Source organism: Paroedura picta, chromosome 15, assembly GCF_049243985.1.
Source record: "Paroedura picta isolate Pp20150507F chromosome 15, Ppicta_v3.0, whole genome shotgun sequence".
Lineage (NCBI taxonomy): Eukaryota > Metazoa > Chordata > Lepidosauria > Squamata > Gekkonidae > Paroedura > Paroedura picta.
Window position 1 is genome coordinate 18,496,583 of NC_135383.1, and position 20,377 is coordinate 18,516,959.

At 51.3% G+C, this 20,377-nt stretch overlaps 1 protein-coding gene across 1 annotated transcript in view; it reads left to right on the forward strand.

Moving 5' to 3' along the window:
- Positions 1 to 20,377, forward strand: part of PIGL (phosphatidylinositol glycan anchor biosynthesis class L) — a 44,912-nt gene that overhangs the window by 14,840 nt on the left and 9,695 nt on the right. Inside the window, exon 3 of the mRNA XM_077311205.1 lies at positions 16,879 to 16,969. Within this exon, the coding sequence (XP_077167320.1) occupies positions 16,879 to 16,969 (91 nt within the window). The remainder of the gene's footprint in view (positions 1 to 16,878; positions 16,970 to 20,377) is intronic.

Sequence of the window (20,377 nt, forward strand, 5' to 3'; positions counted from 1 at the left end):
TTGAAAGTGCTTTGATGTGGAATAGGCCCTGGGTTCAAATCTCCCACCCTGCCGTGTTAAGAGGCTTATATTAACCCTACCTGAGGTCCTTGGGGGGGGGGACCTAATAAGTAGATCTAAGGTAGGGGTGCCAACCTCCAGGTTGAACCTTGGAATCACAGCTTATCTTCACACTATAAGAGATGAGCTTCCCCTGGAGAAAAATGGATACTTTGGTGCATGGACTTGGTAGCATTGTTCCCCTCTCAGGTCCCTGTCCTCTCCAAGCTCTATCCCCAAATCTCCAGGAGTTTCCCAACCTGCAGCTGGCAACCCTGCTCCCTGCTGGTGGCGGGGGTTGGGGGGGCCTGGCCACCCTAGTATAGGGCAAGTTGTCAGAGCTGAAATGCTCTTTGCCTAGTAGATATGATCTTGGCAAAAATAATAAAGAAGAAGAGTTGGTTCTTATATGCCGCTTTTCTCTACCGAAGGAGTGTCAAAGCAGCTTACATTCACCTTCCCTTTCCTCTCCCCACAACAGACACCCTGTGAGGGAGGTGAGGCTGAGAGAGTCCTGATATCACCCAGCTGGCTGCATGTGGGGGAGCGCGGAATCAAACCCGGCTCGCCAGATTAGAAGTCTGCACTCCTAACCACTACACCATGCTGGCTCTCGGTAGTGATCATGAGCACAGGTGACAGTTGGCTTTCCTTTGCTTGAGATGTTGGTACAAAACCCTGCTTCTCCCTGCTTCTCCCTGCACCCTGCTTCTCCCTGCACCCTGCTTCTCCCTGCTTCTCATGTGTCTGACTCCATCCTTTTATTTTGGGGACCAGCAGCCAGCTAACCCTTTTCTGTAAATGATCTTCCAGGTCCAGCAGCGACCCAGTAAATTTGGTGAGTTGTGGTCCCGTGTCTCTCCCCCCTATCCCCACTGCGCTTTTGATGTTCCATTGGCACACATTGCTAAATTGGGACCCTTTTGGCTTTGCGGGGCCTCTTGAAAGCATTTTTGTCTCCTTGATAGCATCATTAATTTCCTTGAATGTATGTTTTCAGCCAAAGAGAAACAAAGGGAGATGGGGAGAGGCGATAGGCAGCTTTTCAGCCTTGCAAAAAGACGCATCCCTGCCAAGGCCTCCCCTCCCCAAGGCCCTTTCAATGGGGAACAGCTTTCAAAGTCCTGCGACAGGCCGATTTCAGATGCAAAAGAGGCCAGCAACTCCCCGGCTGCTGGGGCACAGCGGGGTTCAGCGTGAGGAGCTGGGAGCAAAGCAGACCTTAGGAGAGCAGACAAAAGGTGCTGTTAGAGCTGGGAGCAGCATTAATGCAAAAGTCCCCTCCTCCACCCCTCCCCCATTTTGTGCCACTGCTCCTCTTGACCTAAATCTGCTCGGCGTGCTTATAAATTGTGCATAATTTCCACTGAACCTTGTTGGATCAGACCCCGGGTACATCTGGCTCAGCATTCTTTTCCCCACAACATGTGCTGGCAGGGGCTCGTGGGAATTGTAGTCTTTGGGCATCTGGGGAGCCCCAGTTTGGCCACCCCTGCCCCACAAGGTACCCCATACCACCTGAAGGCTCACAAGGAGGGATACAGTGGCCGAAAGTTAGCACAGCATGTCAAGTCAAGTCTTTATTATTACGGTACTAGACCAGTAATCAAATTACAAGATACATAAAAACATCTGGCATTAACAAGATAAAAGAATCATTGATAACTAAAATATTATAAAATATAAAAACATTCCAGCTATAAGAATCCTTCTGGTTTTAAAACTCACAAGCATTATCTCAAGCAATTGAGACTATCTCTACCTAAGTTGCTCCGAATCCACCCAGGTCTTCCTTGTTTTGATAGCTCTCCAAGCAAATCTGGCCACAACAGAAGTTACTTCTGTGCTTTTGTCTGACAACTTGTCAGTGGTTGCCTCTGAGTTAGGCTTATTCTGTAGGGAAGGTATAAGTTCTCCCCTGAATTGATCGTATAGCCTACATTGGCGTAATACATGTTCAGGTGTCTCAATGCTCCCATCCCGGCGGAATGCATAAACGATCACAGATGGGTATTTTTTTGAATAAGCCTTCCCTAAAAGCGGATGGGAGCATGTTAGATTGTAAGAGAGTAAATGATCTCCTGGGAAAACAAGATTAGATAAATAAGGTAATGGCCTCAAATTATTACGTGGAGGCATAGCACAGCATGATAGCCGAGAAAAAAACTATGAATGAGGAAGACAGGCCTGAACTTTGCCTCTGCAGGAATGGGCAGCCTGGAGCAGGCCATGCGCAGCCCTAGACTGGGTCGACGGAAGGGGCTGCCGCACAGCCTGCCAAGCACAAGCTTCCCCACTGCCCCTGCCCCATCCCCATCTCCATGCAACTTCCCAAGATACCAGTAGTTAAATCTGTGGGTTCAAAGACCAGGACTTTGGGAGTTCATTTCAGCTCTTCATTGTGACCCCAGCATGATGGTGCAAGAACAAAAGCTGAACCAACCCCCCCCCCCCAACATCTACACAACAAAGCACAGTCAATCTTCCTGCCATGCTGTTGATCAGTTTCACTTTAAACCGACTGGATCCAGCAGTTGGGATCTAGCTGCGCATTGGCTGATCACGAGCCCGCCTCAGACCTCAAGCTCGGTCCTGGGCAGACCTACAAACACAGCCCCCGTGGTCAGCCGGGCAGTCAGGGGGCCCTGTGCACACCCCATTTGACCTGGCGATTGGCAGCTTCTGTGAGCCATCGGGAGGCTCTTCCCAAGAATGGCTGGGGCAAGCTCACCCTCCCATCTGCAGTGGCCGGCCACGGGGTCCGTGTTCTCTGTGGTACCCCCACATACCCACCACCCCATCCCTTGTCACTGGCAGATTTTTGCCAGCAATACTTTTAAAAAAATCAGCAAGATGTCTCTGGCTGCGACATTACGGCACTGGCAATGCGAGTCACCCTTCGTGGGATCCCCACGGCCAAATGCGGCGTCTCTGCCTTCTTGTAGCGACGACCCTTGCAGCCGGGAATTGTCCACATGCGGGGGCATGTCTTGTGGGTCATAAGGCAGGCGACCGAATTGTTTCATACAGCCTGGTAGGAACGTTTGCGAAAAATGAGCGAGCCCATGTTTTTCCTAGGTTGCCAACTTCCAGGTGTCAGCTGGTGATCTCCCATTGTGACAACTGATCAAGCGACAGAGATCGGGTTGCTCTGGAGAAAACAGCTGCTTTGGAAGTTGGACTCCGGGACCCTCTATCCCACTGAAATCCCCCCCAAATCCCACCTTCTTTAGGTTTCCCCTCCCCACAATCTCCAAGTGTTTTCCAACCTGGGGCTGGCAAGGCCCGTTTTGATTCTGTTCATCCTGATCAACACCTACAGCCAAACATGGTAGAATGGATTTTACCACTTCAGAAGGGCTGGAGTTGGCAGAGATGCCAGCCTCCAGGTGGGACCTGGGGATCGCCTGGAATGATAGATCATCTCCAGAGTAAAGAGACCAGCTCCCCTGGAGGAAAGGGCTGCTTTGGAAGGGGTGGGAGATTCCATAGCATTCTACTCCACCGAGATCCTGCCCCGCCCCAAATCTCACCCACTCCTGGCTCCACCTCCAAAGTGTCCAGGTATTTCCCAACCAGGGGGTGGGGAAACAATTTTGAATGCATAAACAACCCCCCCCGCAACGAGCATGTCCCCATCCCAGGGAGAAGAGGGTCTAGCCCGGACGGTGCCCCTCTCCCCCCTCCTTTGGGAACCTTCAAGGTTTGGGCGGGAGAATACTATTGAAAAGGGGTGGCAAATGTGATTTCAGGCAGAATTGACTTTTCTAGCTTAGGTGTATGAAGTAACTTCTCAATAAACGCTTTCTTTTAAAAGAAGCTTGTTGTGAGTTCTTGCAACGCTTGACAGGTTATCTGCGCTGCTAAATTTGATACTACGGGAAGATCCTAATGCACAAGGGCTTTCAGCAACTGATTCCCCCCTCCCTGCCCGTAGAAGCCCCCAATCTGGAGCCATACAGTTCAGTTCGGCCCCCTTTTTAATGCACGTGGGCAGAGACACAGCCTGTGCGTCCAGCAAGAAAAATAACATTAAGAATCAGCTTTGTAAAACCTCGTCCGCGGACGCGCCGCGTTCCCTGCAGGGCTGCTTTTTGCACCCTTCAATGTCGGCCTCAGTCCCAGTTTTCGGAGTGCACTTCTTGATCTCCCCCTCCCTTTTCTGCTGGGAGCTTAAGGGTTAATGTCCCACCAAACACAGCTCGAGCCTCCAGGAGCAGGGCAGCCGAAGGATTTGATTCTGCAGGAAAGTAGGTCAGCGGGTTTCGTTATTGTGCTCAGCAGACCAAATGTGGCTTTCATTTAGGAGTGAACTTGGCCGCCTCCTCAGATGGTCAATTTCCTCTTCTCAAAATCCACTCCTCAGCGGTAGCCCGGTAGTGGGCGGAGTGGACTTGAAGGCGGTCAAATATTTAACCGAAAGGGAAGGGGGGACAGACGGATAACGTTGACATTTGCTTCTGCCGGACGCTGTCATGTGAACAAACAAAACACAGGCCAGAGCACAAGCTGCAAAGAAAACCATAGAGTTGGAAGGGACCTTATAGGCCATCTAGTCCACCACCACGACCACCACCCAGTCCTAGGCTGTCTCCACTCTCCTAGGAATTAGCTTCAGAAGACTTAAAATGTGGCTGCAGGTTTTAAGGGCTTTGCTGCAGCCTGACATTCAGATTCTTGTGGTTCAGATAGACTGCCCCTGCTATGCAAGGAACCTTCCAGCCCAGTTTCAACTTTCCCCTGTTCCTCTTCCTTCTCCAGCAATTTCTGAACAACTTGCATATAAGTTACAAACTCTGCCTGGCCTGCTGCCCTCACTGAGCCTGGGGCCTAGCTTTCCATCTGGACTCCAGCTTTGCAGGCTGGGGTCTGAAATCAGGGCTGCACATGTATCCGCTTTCCCTTTTGCACACGACCAGCAGTCCAGGAGTTTCCTCACGTCTGCCTTTGCCCAAAGTTGATTCTTTTTTTTCTCGGCCCTTCCTGCAAAGAACCCAAGGAGCTGTGTCTCTCTGGCAGTAACGGCAAGCGACGTGGGTATGGGCAGGAACGGTGGCTCTCCCCGCTACCATTTTATCCTCACAACAACCCTGCGAAGTAGGTGATGCCAAGAGGGAGAACGGCTCACCCATGTTTTATGACTGCACGCTAGGCACGGTTGCCAGCTTTCACGAAAGCACTGTTGCGATTTCAAATTTCCATTGCCTGGCCGGGGTCCCGCATACTTTGGACAAAACCGTCCTCAGCCTTTTCTTCTGACCAGACTGGTGAGATTTTTTGCAGCGTTAGCGTATCCATTCACGACACAAGAGAAACGGGATCGGGGAGACCAGCAATTAACAAACCGGCAGAGTGAAAAGGCTCACTGTGATCCGAAAGAAACAAAAGAGAGCACAGCAAAAGCGAGTGCAGGGGAAACTTTAACACCCACCAAGTTTTATTCAGGGCGTGAGCTTTTGAGTGCAGGCACTCTTCCTCCGGCAACGGAACAAGGATCGTAAGAGAACAGAGAGAAGGAAAAAGTAAATTAGTGGCAAATTAGTAAACTGCGTCATAACATCCGAATTATGCAGTGTGATCATTCTTTGCTAAAACTGCTAATCAGTCCTTTGGGTGCAAAAGACAGGACATTCCTTCCCTTTGTCAGGAACCAAGCGGTTGAGACCCGGCAGATGCACACGACAGTCTCAGGCTTCAGGAGGAAGCTTTAAGTCAGGGGTAGTCAAACCTCCAGATGTCCATGGACTGCAATTCCCAGAAGCCCCTGCCAGCATTCGCTGGAGGGCTGCAGTTTGACTACCCCTGCTTTAAGTAGAAGTCTTTATTTGGGGAATCAGGACAAAGATCAGAACTTCGCAAACATCTCACAGAGAGGATTCTTGACAGAGATGTTAAGGAAGGGGGTTACATAGCTCAGGGGTAGTCAACCTGTGGTCCTCCAGATGTCCGTGGACTACAATTCCCATGAGCCCCTGCCAGCATTTGCTGGCAGGGGCTCATGGGAATTGTAGTCCATGGATATCTGGAGGATCACAGGTTGACTAACCCTGACATAACTTATATATCCTGGAGGAGGAAAGGGGGGCCCAGGGATTGCTTTGGGCAGGAACCCTGATTCACACAGAAAGGGCAATACGGTTTCTTCTGATCTACAAGGTGCCAAAACAGCCAAGTCGGCCATCTGGTATTTAGACTGAGCTCCCAGCAAGGCCATCCTTGGGAGAGGCGATAAGGGAGGGAAGGCGGGAGGATGCTTTGATATGAAAGAGGGGGGTGGGAGAGGCACTTTCTAGCGGGCCCAGGAAGGTGCCACAGCTTCACAGGAGATCCGGGAGCACAAAGGGAAAAGCTAAACATCAAAAGGGGATGAAAACTAAGGGGTTCATGACACCCATCCACTCCACGCACCCACGCAACCCCCGTGCATGGATCAGCCTTCTTGGAAGCAGCTAGTGATCTTTGGGGTGAGAAAAAGGGTGTTATGTAAGCAGAAAAGTGTCCCTCGTTTCCTCTGTGAAAGGTTGGATGGTTGTGAAGCTGAATGTTTAGGAAAGCTCATCGGTTGAACACTCTATTTCCCAGAGCACAGATGCTTTGTGTTTTTACAGACTCGACTATGATTTAATGGCTCTTTCAGCCTAGTAAAAACATCTCAGCAGTGTACTTAGCCAGTTCCCTTCCTCCCCCACCCGGTCTTGGCATGGAAAAGCCTGGACCTTTTTTTAATACAGTGTGCAAACAGATTTTGGTTTGAAGAGCTGAACAAGACAAATTCAAAGCAGGACAGACAACAGAGAGGCGGGGAGGAGGGGGGGGGGACTCGCTTGCCAGCAATTCCTGGAAAGAGCAGTATTTCGGAACCGTTCTCCACATATGGGGATGTTTTAGAAGAGGGGGAAAGAATAATCCGCACAGTTTCGCCTGGCCAGCTTTGCACCTTGAGAGAACCTTTTCCCACAAGATTGGCCTTCCAGGGGACTCCGGGGCATTGTAGAGGGTGTGGGAATGACAGAAGAAGGAGAAAAAGAAGGAGAAGAAGAGTTGGTTCTTATATGCCACTCTTCTCTACCCAAAGGAGCCTCAAAGTGGCTTACAGTCGCCTTCCCTTTCCTCTCCCCGCAACAGACACCCTGTGAGGTGGGTGAGGCTGAGAGAGCCCTGAGATTCCTGCTCACTCAGCTTTCTCAGTGCTGTGGCGAGCCCAAGGTTACCCAGTTGGCTGCATGTGGGGGAGGAGCGGGGAATCACACCCAGCTCACCGGATTAGAAGTCCGCAGTCCTAGCCACTACACCAAACTGGCTCATACGGAAGTGCACCCCGGTAGTACCAGGGCAGCATTCCCTCCAAGTAGATTAGATAGTCTTGAGTTTAGATTAGATTGTCTGAGGAAGTGTTGGGCGTGCATGAAAGCTCACACCTTGAACAAAACTTGGTTGGTCTTAAAGGTCCCTTTGAACTCACGTTTTATTCTGCTGCCTAGGACCAAATCGGCTACCCACCTGAATCTGTCTTTTGCAGAATGTTGGTGGGTGTTTCTTTCTTCTTCTTCTTTTTTTAATAGCCTGCGGTGCAAAGAGTTCAAAGGCTGGGCTGGGACATGTGACCGTTGACGCAGGACCCGTTCCTGGCCTGGCTTTTGAAGAGCAGTCAGGAGCCACCCGCCCTCCCCCTCCCTTCCCCCCCATGTGACTAATGTAAACAGCTCTTGCGAAAGGCCCATCTCAGAACCAGAGTCTTTCTAATCTAGTGGGCCAAAGTTGAGCAGCAGCTTCCCTGCAATGCAAGCGCCGAGCATGCTGGAGCCACCCCTGAGGTTACTTGGGTACAGGAGGGCGGGAGAGGAGAGCCAGTTTCTCCAGCAAAGCCCTTGAGGTTGCCTCATATTTGCCTTAGGAGGGGGAAGACGGGAAGAGGAGGAAGAGCTGGTTATTTCTGCCCCACTTTTCCCGACCCAAAGGAGTCCCAAAGCGGCTTACCAACTCCTTTTCTCTCCTTCTCCCCACAACCGACACCTAGTGAGGTAGGTGAGGCTGAGAGAGCTCTGCTCTTCAAGAACAGCTCCGAGAGAACTGAGGCTGCGCCAAGGTCACCCAGCTGGCTCCATGTGGAGGAGGAGCGGTTCTCCAGATTAGAGGCCGCCGCTCTTGACCACGACACCCAGCTGGCTCTCGCAGGGGCTGGGAAAGTGGCGAAAGAGCAAGCACACTTCAGCAGCCGAGCCGCGTTTCAAGGAGAGCAAGCGTAGAGAGGTGCCGAGAGGACGGAAGCAGATTGGATTGGGATCAGCGAGACTTGGCTTCAGATTCCCAGGGCTTAAGAAGAGGGTTCCTCCAGCATCCTGATTCCAACTGTAGCCAGCCAGGTGCCTTTGTAGAACAAACAAGCATTACAGGAAGCCCCCCCCCCCAACACACACACACACACACACACACGCACACACACACTAGTAAACAGACATACAGTCTGTGTATGTTGTGCACTTGATTTTTCTTTTCATCGAGTTCCATTCGATGCACCTACAGCTGAACGTATGGTTGAAACATGAAGTCACTCAGACCCTGGTCCCCAGGTGAACACGCACCGGTGCTTTGCTGCAAACAGAAACATGCAGGGTGTACATGTGTCCACTGTGACGTGCAACCAGAGCCACTGTTGCCCCTGAAAATGGATATTTACGGTCCACAGGGTTTGGGTCACATCCAGCGAGGTATTCCTCGCGTTCCCCTCAGATATATACACGGAAAAGCGGATCCCCCTCTCCCCACCCCGCACCAGCTCAGATGGACCATCTCTGTGCATTGTGTATCACTTATAACAGGGACTATTTGTGTTTATATTGTTCTGCAAATGTTTTGTAACCTCTCTTAGAAATCTGTTTTAGAGCAGAGTAGAGGCAGGATTGAAACATTTCCAGTAAATTCGTGAATAAGGGGTAGTCAAACTGCGGCCCTCCAGATGTCCATGGACTACAATTCCCAGGAGCCCCCTGCCAGCATTCACTGGCAGGGGGCTCCTGGGAATTGTAGTCCATGGACATCTGGAGGGCCGCAGTTTGACTACCCCTGAAGAAGGGCTAAGCTTGGTGGCCCAGCAATGGGTATCAACGGAAGAAAGTAGAACTAACTGCTAAAGAATGGTCACTAGTTTAAATTATTATTTATTCATTGCATGACATGTGTTGTATAGCCAGGAGATCTGAGGATTGTCTGGCAGCCAAGCCAGGGACATGTGGAGATGGTTTTGCCATTCCCTGCTTCCATGTCACGACCCCCAATGTTCCTTGGAGGAGCTACCACCCAAATCCTTGGAGGTCTCCCATCCAAACAAGAGCCAGGGTCAGCCCCGCTTAGCTTCCAAGATCCGACAGGATTGGTTTTGCCTGGGTTACTTGCTAAGATTGCTTTCGATAAGAAACAGGGAAATTCAGGGAGAACGAGCGGGTTTAGTTATTGGCTATTAGTCACGCTGGCGGAATGAGACCCTTGTGCTTGGGGTCGACTTTTGAGCGCCAGTTCCTGGGAAGCAGCAGCCGGGGACACTCTGGCTTCACTGCCCCTGCCCGTGGATGGCCCATGGCTTCTTGGTTGACCACCGAGGGAAACGCAATGCTGAACTCGATGGGCCCGGGCCAGCATGGCTGCTCTGACGAAGGTCTTGGATTTGCACGGGGTGTGTCAAGGAAGCTTCCTGTCATTCCCCTTTCTCTGCAGCGGGGAGGGGGTTGCCCCCCCTTTAGAGAAGTTTTGGTTTCCCCCCCCCCCGCCCCCTGAGGCATCCCTTTTATCCTGTGGAACTGTGGGTATTTCTCAGCGTGCTGCCTGTGTGGTGTTCTTGCGCCGGGGACGTGGTGTACCATCCCGCTGGTGGTTAAAAAAAGAAGGGGGGAAAGCAACTTGGAAAAGAGGACACTGAATTGCTGTTCTCGCTAACCAGCCGCCAGCTTCGCCTGTGCCAGGAGGGTGGATTTCCTTCCTGGCACAGTGAAAATTGGAAGGCTGGAGCTGCAGCTCCTGGACCTGCCACCCCGACTCTTCCCTGCCGCTAACAGGACTCAGAGCCAAGCAAGATGTTTGCTTTTTAAAAATGAGTAGGACCGGGGCACCCCACAGCCGCACGGCAGCTGCAGGGGGAGCCCGTTTGGGTTCCGAACGCCACCTTTTTCTACACCCAGACAGCCCTGGAGGGGAACAAGTTCCCTGTTTCTCTCGCTCTTTGAGCACGGAGTTTTCCAAAGTTAGCTCTTTCCCTTCCAGTGCTGTTTCAGTGCAGAAAATGGCAACATTGGAAGAATGGGAAATTGGTTTCAGTCGTGTTCTGGATTTAGAAAGAACAGTCACGTGACAAGGTAGTTCAAAGGAGAAAGGGAGCGTCTTGAAGCTGTGCAGGGATTGGCCTCCCAGTGAGTAGAGTCCAGTGTAGGGTGTGGCCAGCTCTGGGTTGAGAAATGTGGAGCTTCTGGGGATGGAGCCAGGAGTGGGTGGGATTTGGGGCAAGGTGGGGCCTCATGTATTCCACTTAATATTTCTGGTAAGGGCTTGGAGGAGGAGCGGTCTCATGGCTTAAGTGCCACTCAATGCTTAACACCCACTCAGGGCGGCTGTCCTGCCCCTGAGTGCCCCCTCCTCCAACTGGCTTGCCTGTCTGTCCAGCGGCCAGCCAATCGCAAGATCTGGTGGAGTTTTGCCCCCTGCAGAGTGAGCAGAACAGCATTCCTGGAGCAGCAGCAGGCACTCCTGAGTCGGCTCAGCCGATGTTCCACCTCACCACCCTTGGGAGCCAGCCTGGGCCTACATCACAATTTCCAAGATCAAACGCAGCTCTCCTGATTGTCCCTCACCCACATGGCTCTCTGAGCATCCTCTGCCCGAGCTCCTCCCAGTTTCCGTTTCGGTTCACCCGAAACTTGGTTCGTGCATTCATTTCTCGCCAGGCATCCGCGGCACCAAGGAAGGCCAGGTTCCCCATTATGATGAGCACATGCGTCGTCTCCGCAAAGGGCTATTTAGTTCCCACAGAGAGCTGATCCACAATTCACGGCCGTCTCCGAATGAAGCATCTCATTCGTAGGGAGACGCTTGGAATGCGTCTCACAAGATGGAAGGGGATGGGACCAGATGAATTCCATGAGCACACTGTTCAGATTTGAACATACCAGCTTCTGACATGGGCTCTCCCCTCTCTTGGGCATGTTTCCCCCTGCCTGGAATCTCACGGGAACATTGTCGCGAAAACAGACTCACTGAATTTGCATCAGCTGCATAAAAATTGTTAAAATGGCATGTGAATGACATATAGTGGATTCTTGATGCAGTTAAATCTGTGGGTTCAGAGACCAAGACACTGGGAGTTCATTTCAGCTCTTTATTGACCTCAGCTCTAGAGTACGGAGAATCAAAATAGAACTGAGGAAATCCCCTGAAAACGACAAGGTATATACAGATTCCCACCAGATGCACACTATTGGTCAGTTTCAGTTGAAGCTCATTGGATCTGGCAGTCAGAATGCAGTCATGCGTTGGCCAATAGCAATGTCAGGATTACGATCCTGTTGCAGACCTCAGGCTCAGGTCCTCGGCAGGTCTACACACACAACGGAAATAGCATCGAAATGCCCTAAAATAAATAAAATTGATTGGGAGCACCGTCAGCGAACAAGCCAAAAAAGGGTCATGGCAACAACCAAAAAGTTAAAAACCAGATCCCTAATCGGCAGAGTAGTTGTTTGAATGTGAAATTGCCTTTGGGAAGGTTTCCGTAGTAGTTGGCGTAGTAGTTCACACCAGGCCTGAGTTCAGATCCTTCCTCTGCCCCAAAGCTCTCCCACTGACTTTGGGTCAATCACTCTGTCAGCCTAGCCCACCTCACTGGGTTGCTGGGGGGATGAAATAAGGGAAGAAGATCACATTATACTGCCCTTTGCTTCTTGAAGCAGCGGGGTGAGAATTGTATCGATAAAACAAGATGCACAGAGGGACAAAGCTGTAAAAACAGCAATCATGTGTGCCGTGTCTCATGCTGGGAAGACATGATGTTGATGTTTTCCTGGCATATTTAACTGCCAGTATCAGAGGGTGGATAATTATGAAATGCTGTGAAGTCACAACATGTATGTTCTGCTGTCCTTGGGGAGGGAGGTGCTCTTGGTGCCATTACGGGTGCATTTCCTGCCATGGTAGCCCTGGGGCTGTGACGGGCACAGAGCAAGTCTTGCCAAGCACAGTGGGATGTACTGCTCAAACACGCAGAGTCAGATCTGAGTAAGAACTTTGGCCCCTCTAGACCAGAACTGTCTGTCCTGGCTGGTAGTTGCCTTGGGGCATCTGGGACCAAACAGCATGATAACACTGGGATAGGGGCATCCCTGTCAACCGATGTGATGCTCAAATCAACGGGTGGCCAAACCCTGGCTCTCCTGATGTTCATGGCTCTGCAGATGTTCATGCCAGCAGGGCTCATGGGGATTGTAGTCCACTAACATCTGGAGAGCCACAGTTTGGCCACCCCTGCCCAGACACACGCAGCTGGGATCTTTGCAGAGCCACAAACTTGCAGAGTGTGGAACCAGCACCTTGCAAACCAAGCAGAGCTGCAGTGGCACCATGCCGCCAAAGGTTTGCCAGTGACAATCACGTCGTCGTTCTCGTTATCAAGATTGCTTGCTTTAATTGTGACTGTTTACAACAGGGGTAGTCAAACTGTGGCCCTCCAGATGTCCATGGACTACAATTCCCAGAAGCCCCTGCCAGCATTCGCTGGCAGGGGCTTCTGGGAATTGTAGTCCATGGACATCTGGAGGGCCGCAGTTTGACTACCCCTGGTTTACAACAAGGACAAAACCAACCACGTAGTTAAGTGGACCCAACTACAGGGCGTTCCTGGGCTGAGCTGATCCATGGCTGGTTTGGGATGCTGAGGAGCTTGAACCTGAGCCTCCTGTCACGTGCTCTGCTCTTGCTCTCCTGCTCCCCGCAGCGCTCCCCGCCCCCTGTCTCATGGATGTAGACAGGCCGTCCTTGTTTAATCTCTCTTGATGGGCCAGGGCTGCAAGGCAAAGGAACCCACCCGAGGGCAAGAAGCAGGACGATGGGGAGGACAGGGCTCCAGGGAACAAGTTCATATCCTGCTGCCTCCTTTATCTCACAGACACCGGTGCTGCATTAACCCAGTAAATGCCGAACGCCTTGTGAGCCGAGCTTGTGTGGTCCCTGCGAATCAGCTTGGTTGCAGCATTGTTGTGGGGAGGATCGGCCCCACCCTGCGACCGGCTTGAGCTGGGCTTGCTGTTTTTGAACAAGCAGTTTGGTTCTTGTGGCTCACGTTCCTTTTGGAAAACAGTGGCCTGCTTTGATGCGCTGACCTAGGCAAAGAGTCTCCTCTCCTCCACCGCCTCTTCCCCTGTTCAGGCTCAGCGAATCAATCTACCGCTGCCCCCCTTTGCAGCAGTGCCCAACACCGAAGAGAAGATGTGGGTGTTCCGAGCGCAAAGCACAAGTTTGTGGTTTGGAAGCACGTTTGTGGTTGTCCTGGAAGAGGCAGGTAGCCATGACGGCAGACTCTGGGGTGGCAGGAGCAGCAGCCATCTTGTGGTGCTGGATTCAGCTTTGGACTCCCACACCGTTTTTATGGGCCACCCAAAGGGCCTTGCCTGATTCTGTGCTTTGGAGTACTTTGCAATTTCTCTCGTCGTGCGTGTTTCTTCTCCTTTCTCAATCTTTTCACCATTGGGAAGCCCCTTCAGGCTTCAAGAAACCCCAGAAGTGGCATGATGGTGTAGAATATGGCTGAGAAGTGTAGCTGTGGGCAAGCCCACCCAGGGCCTTGGCCCTTCCCACCCCCTCCAAGCCCCTCATTGGCCATTTGGGGAGGGTTGGGTAGATTGACATGAACATGTACACTGCATCCACTCGAATAAAAAAAAATTGTAAAAATATATTAAAAATTATCAATCGATAAACATATAATGGCATGAATTTATAAAAAACAGAGTAACAGTAGATCAGAATAAAATAGCATATTTAAAGAATGAAATTATATAATGACTAGTATCAAAGCCCATTTTAAAAATGGGCTTTGAAAGGGGCAGCAGGCAGGAGGGTGTGAGAGGGTGGCTGTGGCTCCCTTTGGGCCACAAAGCGGGCTAATGGGAGTGGAAAGCCCCCCTCCCCTTCCCGGGCTCCAAAGGGAGGCTCCAAACTCCCCCCCCCCCAGCTCCCTTGCAGCAGGAGTGTACCTGTGAGCCACAAAACCCTGTTGCTGCCTCTTTCCTCGTGGGCGACAATGGAGGCCGCAGCCACAAGGCTTCTAGCAGGCAAGGAGGGAGGGTGGGAATGGAGGGGGAGGGCCAATCAGGGTGGACCTGGACAGTCTCCTCCCAGGAGGCTGTTTAACAAATATAAGGGAACGAATAAGATATATACACATACACACACATTAAAAGAGATAGATGAGAATTATCCAATTTGGTGGTGGCAGAGGAAACCAGCTACAGCTTCTGAAATCAATGAGTTTCTGTCTAAAAGAACCTCCACCTGAACTTCATCAGTATGGACGGGTCTTCTGCTCAACCATGTTGTAACGTGATGTTCATGGGCAGTGAATCAGGATAAGCACGGTTGGGTTGGTTGGCCTGACAGGAGCAAGAGCGTTCAGGACGGGGGACGTTTTTGTACCTTCCTCTCAACCAGGCCAACGGAAGGGAGTTCAGGCTGACATAAAGCGTTTAAATAAGTCTCCAGTAGTCCTTTTTGATCTGGAGATCTGCTTTTTCCTTTATATTTCAGTAAGTGAAGAGGCGACGTCAGAGAACCACCCAGGTCTATCGTTGAAATAGTATATCGATATATCAATTTTTGTTAGTGCTTTCATTAAAACAAAAAACAAAAAAACAAAACTCGCGTTGAGGTTGGGGTGAGTGAGTGGACCATGGTCCTACATGGCAAAGCAAATTGACAGAAACATTGTGAACAGGGGAAAAGCCCATGTAAAATCCTAACGCCGCCAGCAGTTCAACAATGGTGCCAGTTACTGGGGTGGAGGGAGGTGGGCTCTCCTTTGCTGAGGGCTTCAAGCAGAGCGTGGACAGTCTGTTGGGAATCCTCTAGCTTTGGGTATTGAGCACTAAGCAAGGGACTGGACTAGATGGCCCACAAGATACCTTCCAACTCTAGGTCTCTATGATCTGGTGACTTGCCTAGCAAGTACCACAACAGAACGGGAGAGAGGCCAGATCTCCTAGTATACTTCACCAAGCAGACTTTTATTATTGTTGTTGTTGTTATTGTTGTTATTGTTATTGTTGTTGTTGTTGTTGTTGTTATTATTATTATTATTATTATTATTATTATTATTATTATTATTATTATTATTATTATTTGGATTTCTAGCCCGCCGTTCCCCTGAGGCTCACAGCGGGTAACAACATGTAACTTTCAAATGCCATGGCTCATTGGGGATTGAATTAGCTCCTTTTGCGAGAACGACAGAGGGCATTGTGTGCTCCCTACAAGGCTTTGGAGTTAATTTTGGCCTGCCGTCACATCGGTGCGCTCCCAGGGATTTTGATCCGCTGCCTCCAGCTGTTGGTTTCCACTGAACTAAGGTGACCTTCGTCTGTCGAAACTTGTTAAAACCTGCCTGGCAGCCCGGCCACGTTATCTGAGGGGAGCCTGGCACAGTCAGTCACATTGCTAACGTGACTGGAGAGCCCTGATTCCCAGTTCTGTTTGCACGGGGGGGGGGGGGTCCTTAAACTGTCCGGGTCCCCACTCTGGCCATCTCCGGGGCACTGCACATGGGTTCAAGACCTGACAGTCAGATGAATGGCAACACACATTAGCGATTTGTGTATGGAATATATACACTGCCTTATAAATCCCTCTGTAGGTATGATCCTGCATGACTTTCCAGGTCAACCTTGGTGGCCCCTTCCAAGTTCTGAAATCTGCAAGCATAAGAAACAGGACCTTTTCAGTGGTTGCCCCAGTCCTATGGAACCAGCGCCCCTTAACTGTTAAGCAAACTGTTTGTTTTCTATAAAGGTCATAAGGCTTGTTGTTTTTGAGCAAGCTTCTGATCTGTGAAGGAAGCGAGGCAGGATCCAGGGGGGGGGTGTGTGATTAGAATACCAGGTTAGAGCAAGGGAGACCTGGGTTTATATTCCTTCTCCTTTCACCCTAAACTACTACCTAGGGTAAGGTAACCAGATTTTAACATTGATAAAGCGGGACACCATTGGCCGGGGGAGAGGGGGAGGTCTTGATTAAAAATTTGGTCTATATGGAGCAACAAAAAGTTTCATAGAACGCAAAAATAGTATTGTAATATATATATATTCAACATAAGTACAGTTTGCCAGGTACCCCACAGATGTCCCTCCAAAAGGGGGACAATCTGGTCACCTTAACCTAGGGTCATTGTGAAGTTAAAAAAGGAAGATGGGAGAACCGCCCACGGCTCTGAACTGCTTGCAGAAAGGCTGAATGAAAACGTCATGAAATCTCGGCGCAGTTGGTGGGAGGTGTGTCTGAACTGTGATTTTGCCTCTGCAGGTGTTGTTGAAGGTGACTTGCTTCTAAGAGGCTGCATTTATTCTGAGGCAGTCTGCCCTGAATGTAAGGAGAAGCAAGAGACAAACACAAGTAAAATAGAATAAACCAGGGAGGTTGTACCGTTGGCCAGTCTAGTAGCCCCAAAGAATCTGCTGTGACCAACAACAGCTTCTCAAGACCTTGGGCCCTGGGTCAAAGGAATAGGCCTCCACTCCCCTCTCCAGTGTAGGAGAGACTCCTTGTGCAGAGCTGGCCTGAAGTGCAACGGTGTATGTCTTCCATTGTTCCCAGGGATCTTCCTGACCATCCGTCTGTCGAATGGGACACGAGTCTGCTGTCTGCCTTGATCCTGAAGCATGTTGAAACCAACCACATCAACTTGGTAATGAATGCTTTGTTCCCCCCACCCACACTCAGGTCTCTTTTTCCATCTGAAACAAGGTGCAGGAATGACTTTGTAAATAGTCTCATGGCCGTGGCCTCTGACCACTCCATGGGGCCTCAATGAACCCATCTGAGCAATGGGTCAGCGGTGAGTCGTAGCAGGGGAGAGTATGGCTGCTAAAAGGAACCTCCACATTCAGAGGCAGTTAACATCAGGAGGCAACTAGTGGAAGGCCTCAGCCTATATGCCCTCTTCTTGGCCCTCTATAATAAGTGATTGACTATTGTGTGAGACAGGATGTTCAACTAGGTGGACCACTTCTTATGTTCTTTGGATGTTCAACTAGGTGGACCACTGGCCTGATCCAGCAGGGCTCTTCTTATGTCCTTTGGATGCTGAACTAGGTGGACCACTGGCCTGATCCAGCAGGGCTCTTCTTATGTCCTTTGGATGCTGAAATAGGTGGACCACTGGCCTGATCCAGCAGGGCTCTTCTTATGCTCTTTGGATGTTAAACTAGGTGGACCCCTGGTCTGATACAGCAGGGCTCTTCTTATGTTCTTTGGATGCTGAACTAGGTGGACCACTGGCCTGATCCAGCAGGGCTCTTCTTATGCTCTTTGGATGTTGAACTACTTTGGATGTTGTTGCTTTAGGATGCTTAGGGCTAATCCTACGTTGAGCAGGGGGTTGGACTAGATGGCCTGTATGGCCCCTTCCAACTCTATGATTCTATGATTCTAGGTGGACCACTGGCCTGATCCAGCAGGGCTCTTCTTATGTTCACCCTGCATGGTTTCTTTTCTGAGTGGATCAATTGACACCGAAGTGCCCTGAAGCGCATGCTGTGATTATCCTCTTTGCTGCCTTTGAGTGGCACTATTGCCTCTGCAGCATGCTTGGATTAGAAGGACGGTGGTTGAAGGGCTGCCTGTTTCGACAGGGAAGTTGGCCGGCCGGCCAAGCAGACCGCAAGCGCAATTTGTCGGCTTCAAGGTCACCCTACCTTTCTAGGGTAGAGGTCAGTACCGCCTCTGGGTCAGAGCCAGGTGAGGCGGAAATAGCTCCTGGGGAGTGGGAGGGAAAATTCCTCCGCTCCTATTGAGAAGTGAGTCACGCAGACAATGGGATCTCTTGTGGACTGACTTCGTCGGCCCTCTGGCAACGCTGAGACTGTCCAAAGTCCCGGCGGGTTCCGTCCTTCTTTCAGCCGGCCAGGAAACTGGTGGGGTAACTTGATCTCACTCGGGAAGCCCCCGGGATGCGTTTCATCTAAGCTCCGCTGTCAATATTGCACATGCAGGAAAACATTCAGCGGACCGTGCTCCAAGCCAGGACTGATTTATGGCGTTTGGAAATTGTTTCCCCCTTGCCGGATTTCTGACGTCTCTTCTGAGCTGTCGGGTCTCGGTCTGGGTTAAAGCGTATCTGGGAAAGCGATGTGGTTTCGGCAGCCAGCGCCCCCCCTCCCCCTGCTTTCTGCCCAGCGCCTGTAGCGCAGCACTTATTCATATAAGCCAGGGGTAGTCAAACTGCAGCCTTCCAGATGTCCATGGACTACGATTCCCATGAGCCCCTGCCAGCAAATGCTGGCAGGGGCTCATGGGAATCATAGTCCATGGACATCTGGAGGGCCGCAGTTTGACTACCCCTAATATAAGCAATCATAGAGCTGGGGAAGCGGTTCTGGGTAGGACCGAGGGACCCCCTGAGTCCCTCTCTGGTGAATTCAGTGGCACTTTTCCAATATGGCCACTGGGACAGGGCCGTGGCAGGCTGCGTTAGGACGCCATGCGCAAAAGCACATCGTCTCCAGCCCTGGGGCTATGAGGCCATATGCTGGAGGCTCGATTGCTGCAGGCAAGACCAAACAGGATTGCTGCAGGCAAGACCAAACAGGATTGCTGCCTGTTGACCAAATCAGAGCAAAAGGTCAGGCTCACAGTTATATATGCTGGGCCTGGCTGACCTACGGGCTCCCTACAGCTTCCTGATCGCAGAGGTCAACATTACGCTCTCCTCGTTCCCTTTTGGCTTTGCTTAGTGGTCCCAGCTCAGTGTCCTGGTTAAGAGCAGCAGCCTCTAAACCGGAGCACCAGGTTTGATTCCCCACTTCTTCTGCACACACAGCCAGCTGGGTGACCTTGGGCTAGTCCCAGTTCTCTCAGAGCTCTCTCAGGGTATCTGTAGCGGGGAGAGGAAGGGAAAGATGTTTGCAAACTGCTTTGAGGCTCCCAAGGGGAATCCAAAGCAGGGTACAAATGACCCACTGGGGTTTTCGCAGACCTCTTGGGCTGCTCCCCTCCCTCTTCGGGCAGCACCTTGCATGTACCCGTGTGCGTTTTAAGCTCTTCCTCGGGTCGAGAAGCACCTTCCTCCCCCCCCCCCGACCTTTCCCCCAGTGCCTGCGGGCGCTGCCTTGTGCAACTGTGCTGGAGCTGGGAAGGGCACAACGGCTTCCCGGCATCCAAGGAGTAGAACCGGATGGGCAAGGCGCGAGGAAGCTTTTGTCAGCGCTTGAGTCCTCCCGGGCAAGACCACAGCCGGGCCAACGGCTGCCACCCCCTGGCCAGCGGGCGCCGGCTGGAGACCAAAGGAAAGCCATCTTCTTTTGCTTCGGATTTCCCACATCATCGTCGCCTTGCTTTTTGTCCCAGCTCCGTTTTTTGTTTGTTTGTTTGCTTGTTCGTCAGCCTGCCTCAACTTTCTTTGACCATTGAGAGACTCCTTCAGGCTTTGACAAAACCCCACAATCCTGCAGGGGATGGTTGGGAAGCAGAGCTGTGGACACGCCCACCCAGGGCCCCTCCCCTTCCCAGCCCCTCCAGGCCCACCATTGGCTATTTGAGGAGGGGTGGGCGGGTCGACACATCCATATATGGTCACATCATCTGATAAATGTTTAACAGGTTTTTAAATTATATAAAAAAATAATTAACTCCCACCCCTTTGGGAAACCCTTCATCACGAAGCCCTGGTTGAGAAAGTCAGCTCCAGGTGGTAGCCAGAAATCTCTGCCCCTCCGGAGGGTGCTCTGAGAGCTTGTAAACCAGGGGTAGTCAAACTGCGGCCCTCCAGATGTCCATGGACTACAATTCCCAGGAGCCCCCTGCCAGCGTTCGCTCATGGAAACTGTAGTCCATGGACATCTGGAGGGCCGCAGTTTGACTACCCCTGTTGTAAAGAAAACCAGTAGTTGCGCATGCAAGTGCTGCACATGTGCACTAGAGCAGAGGTAGTCGACCTGTGGTCCTCCAGCTGTCCATGGACTACAATTCCCATGAGCCCCTGCCAGCGTCTGCTGGCAGGGGCTCATGGGAATTGTAGTCCATGGACATCTGGAGGACCACAGGCCGACTACCCCTGCAGTAGAGCACTGGATCAGATTTCTGGGGCGGGAGCATT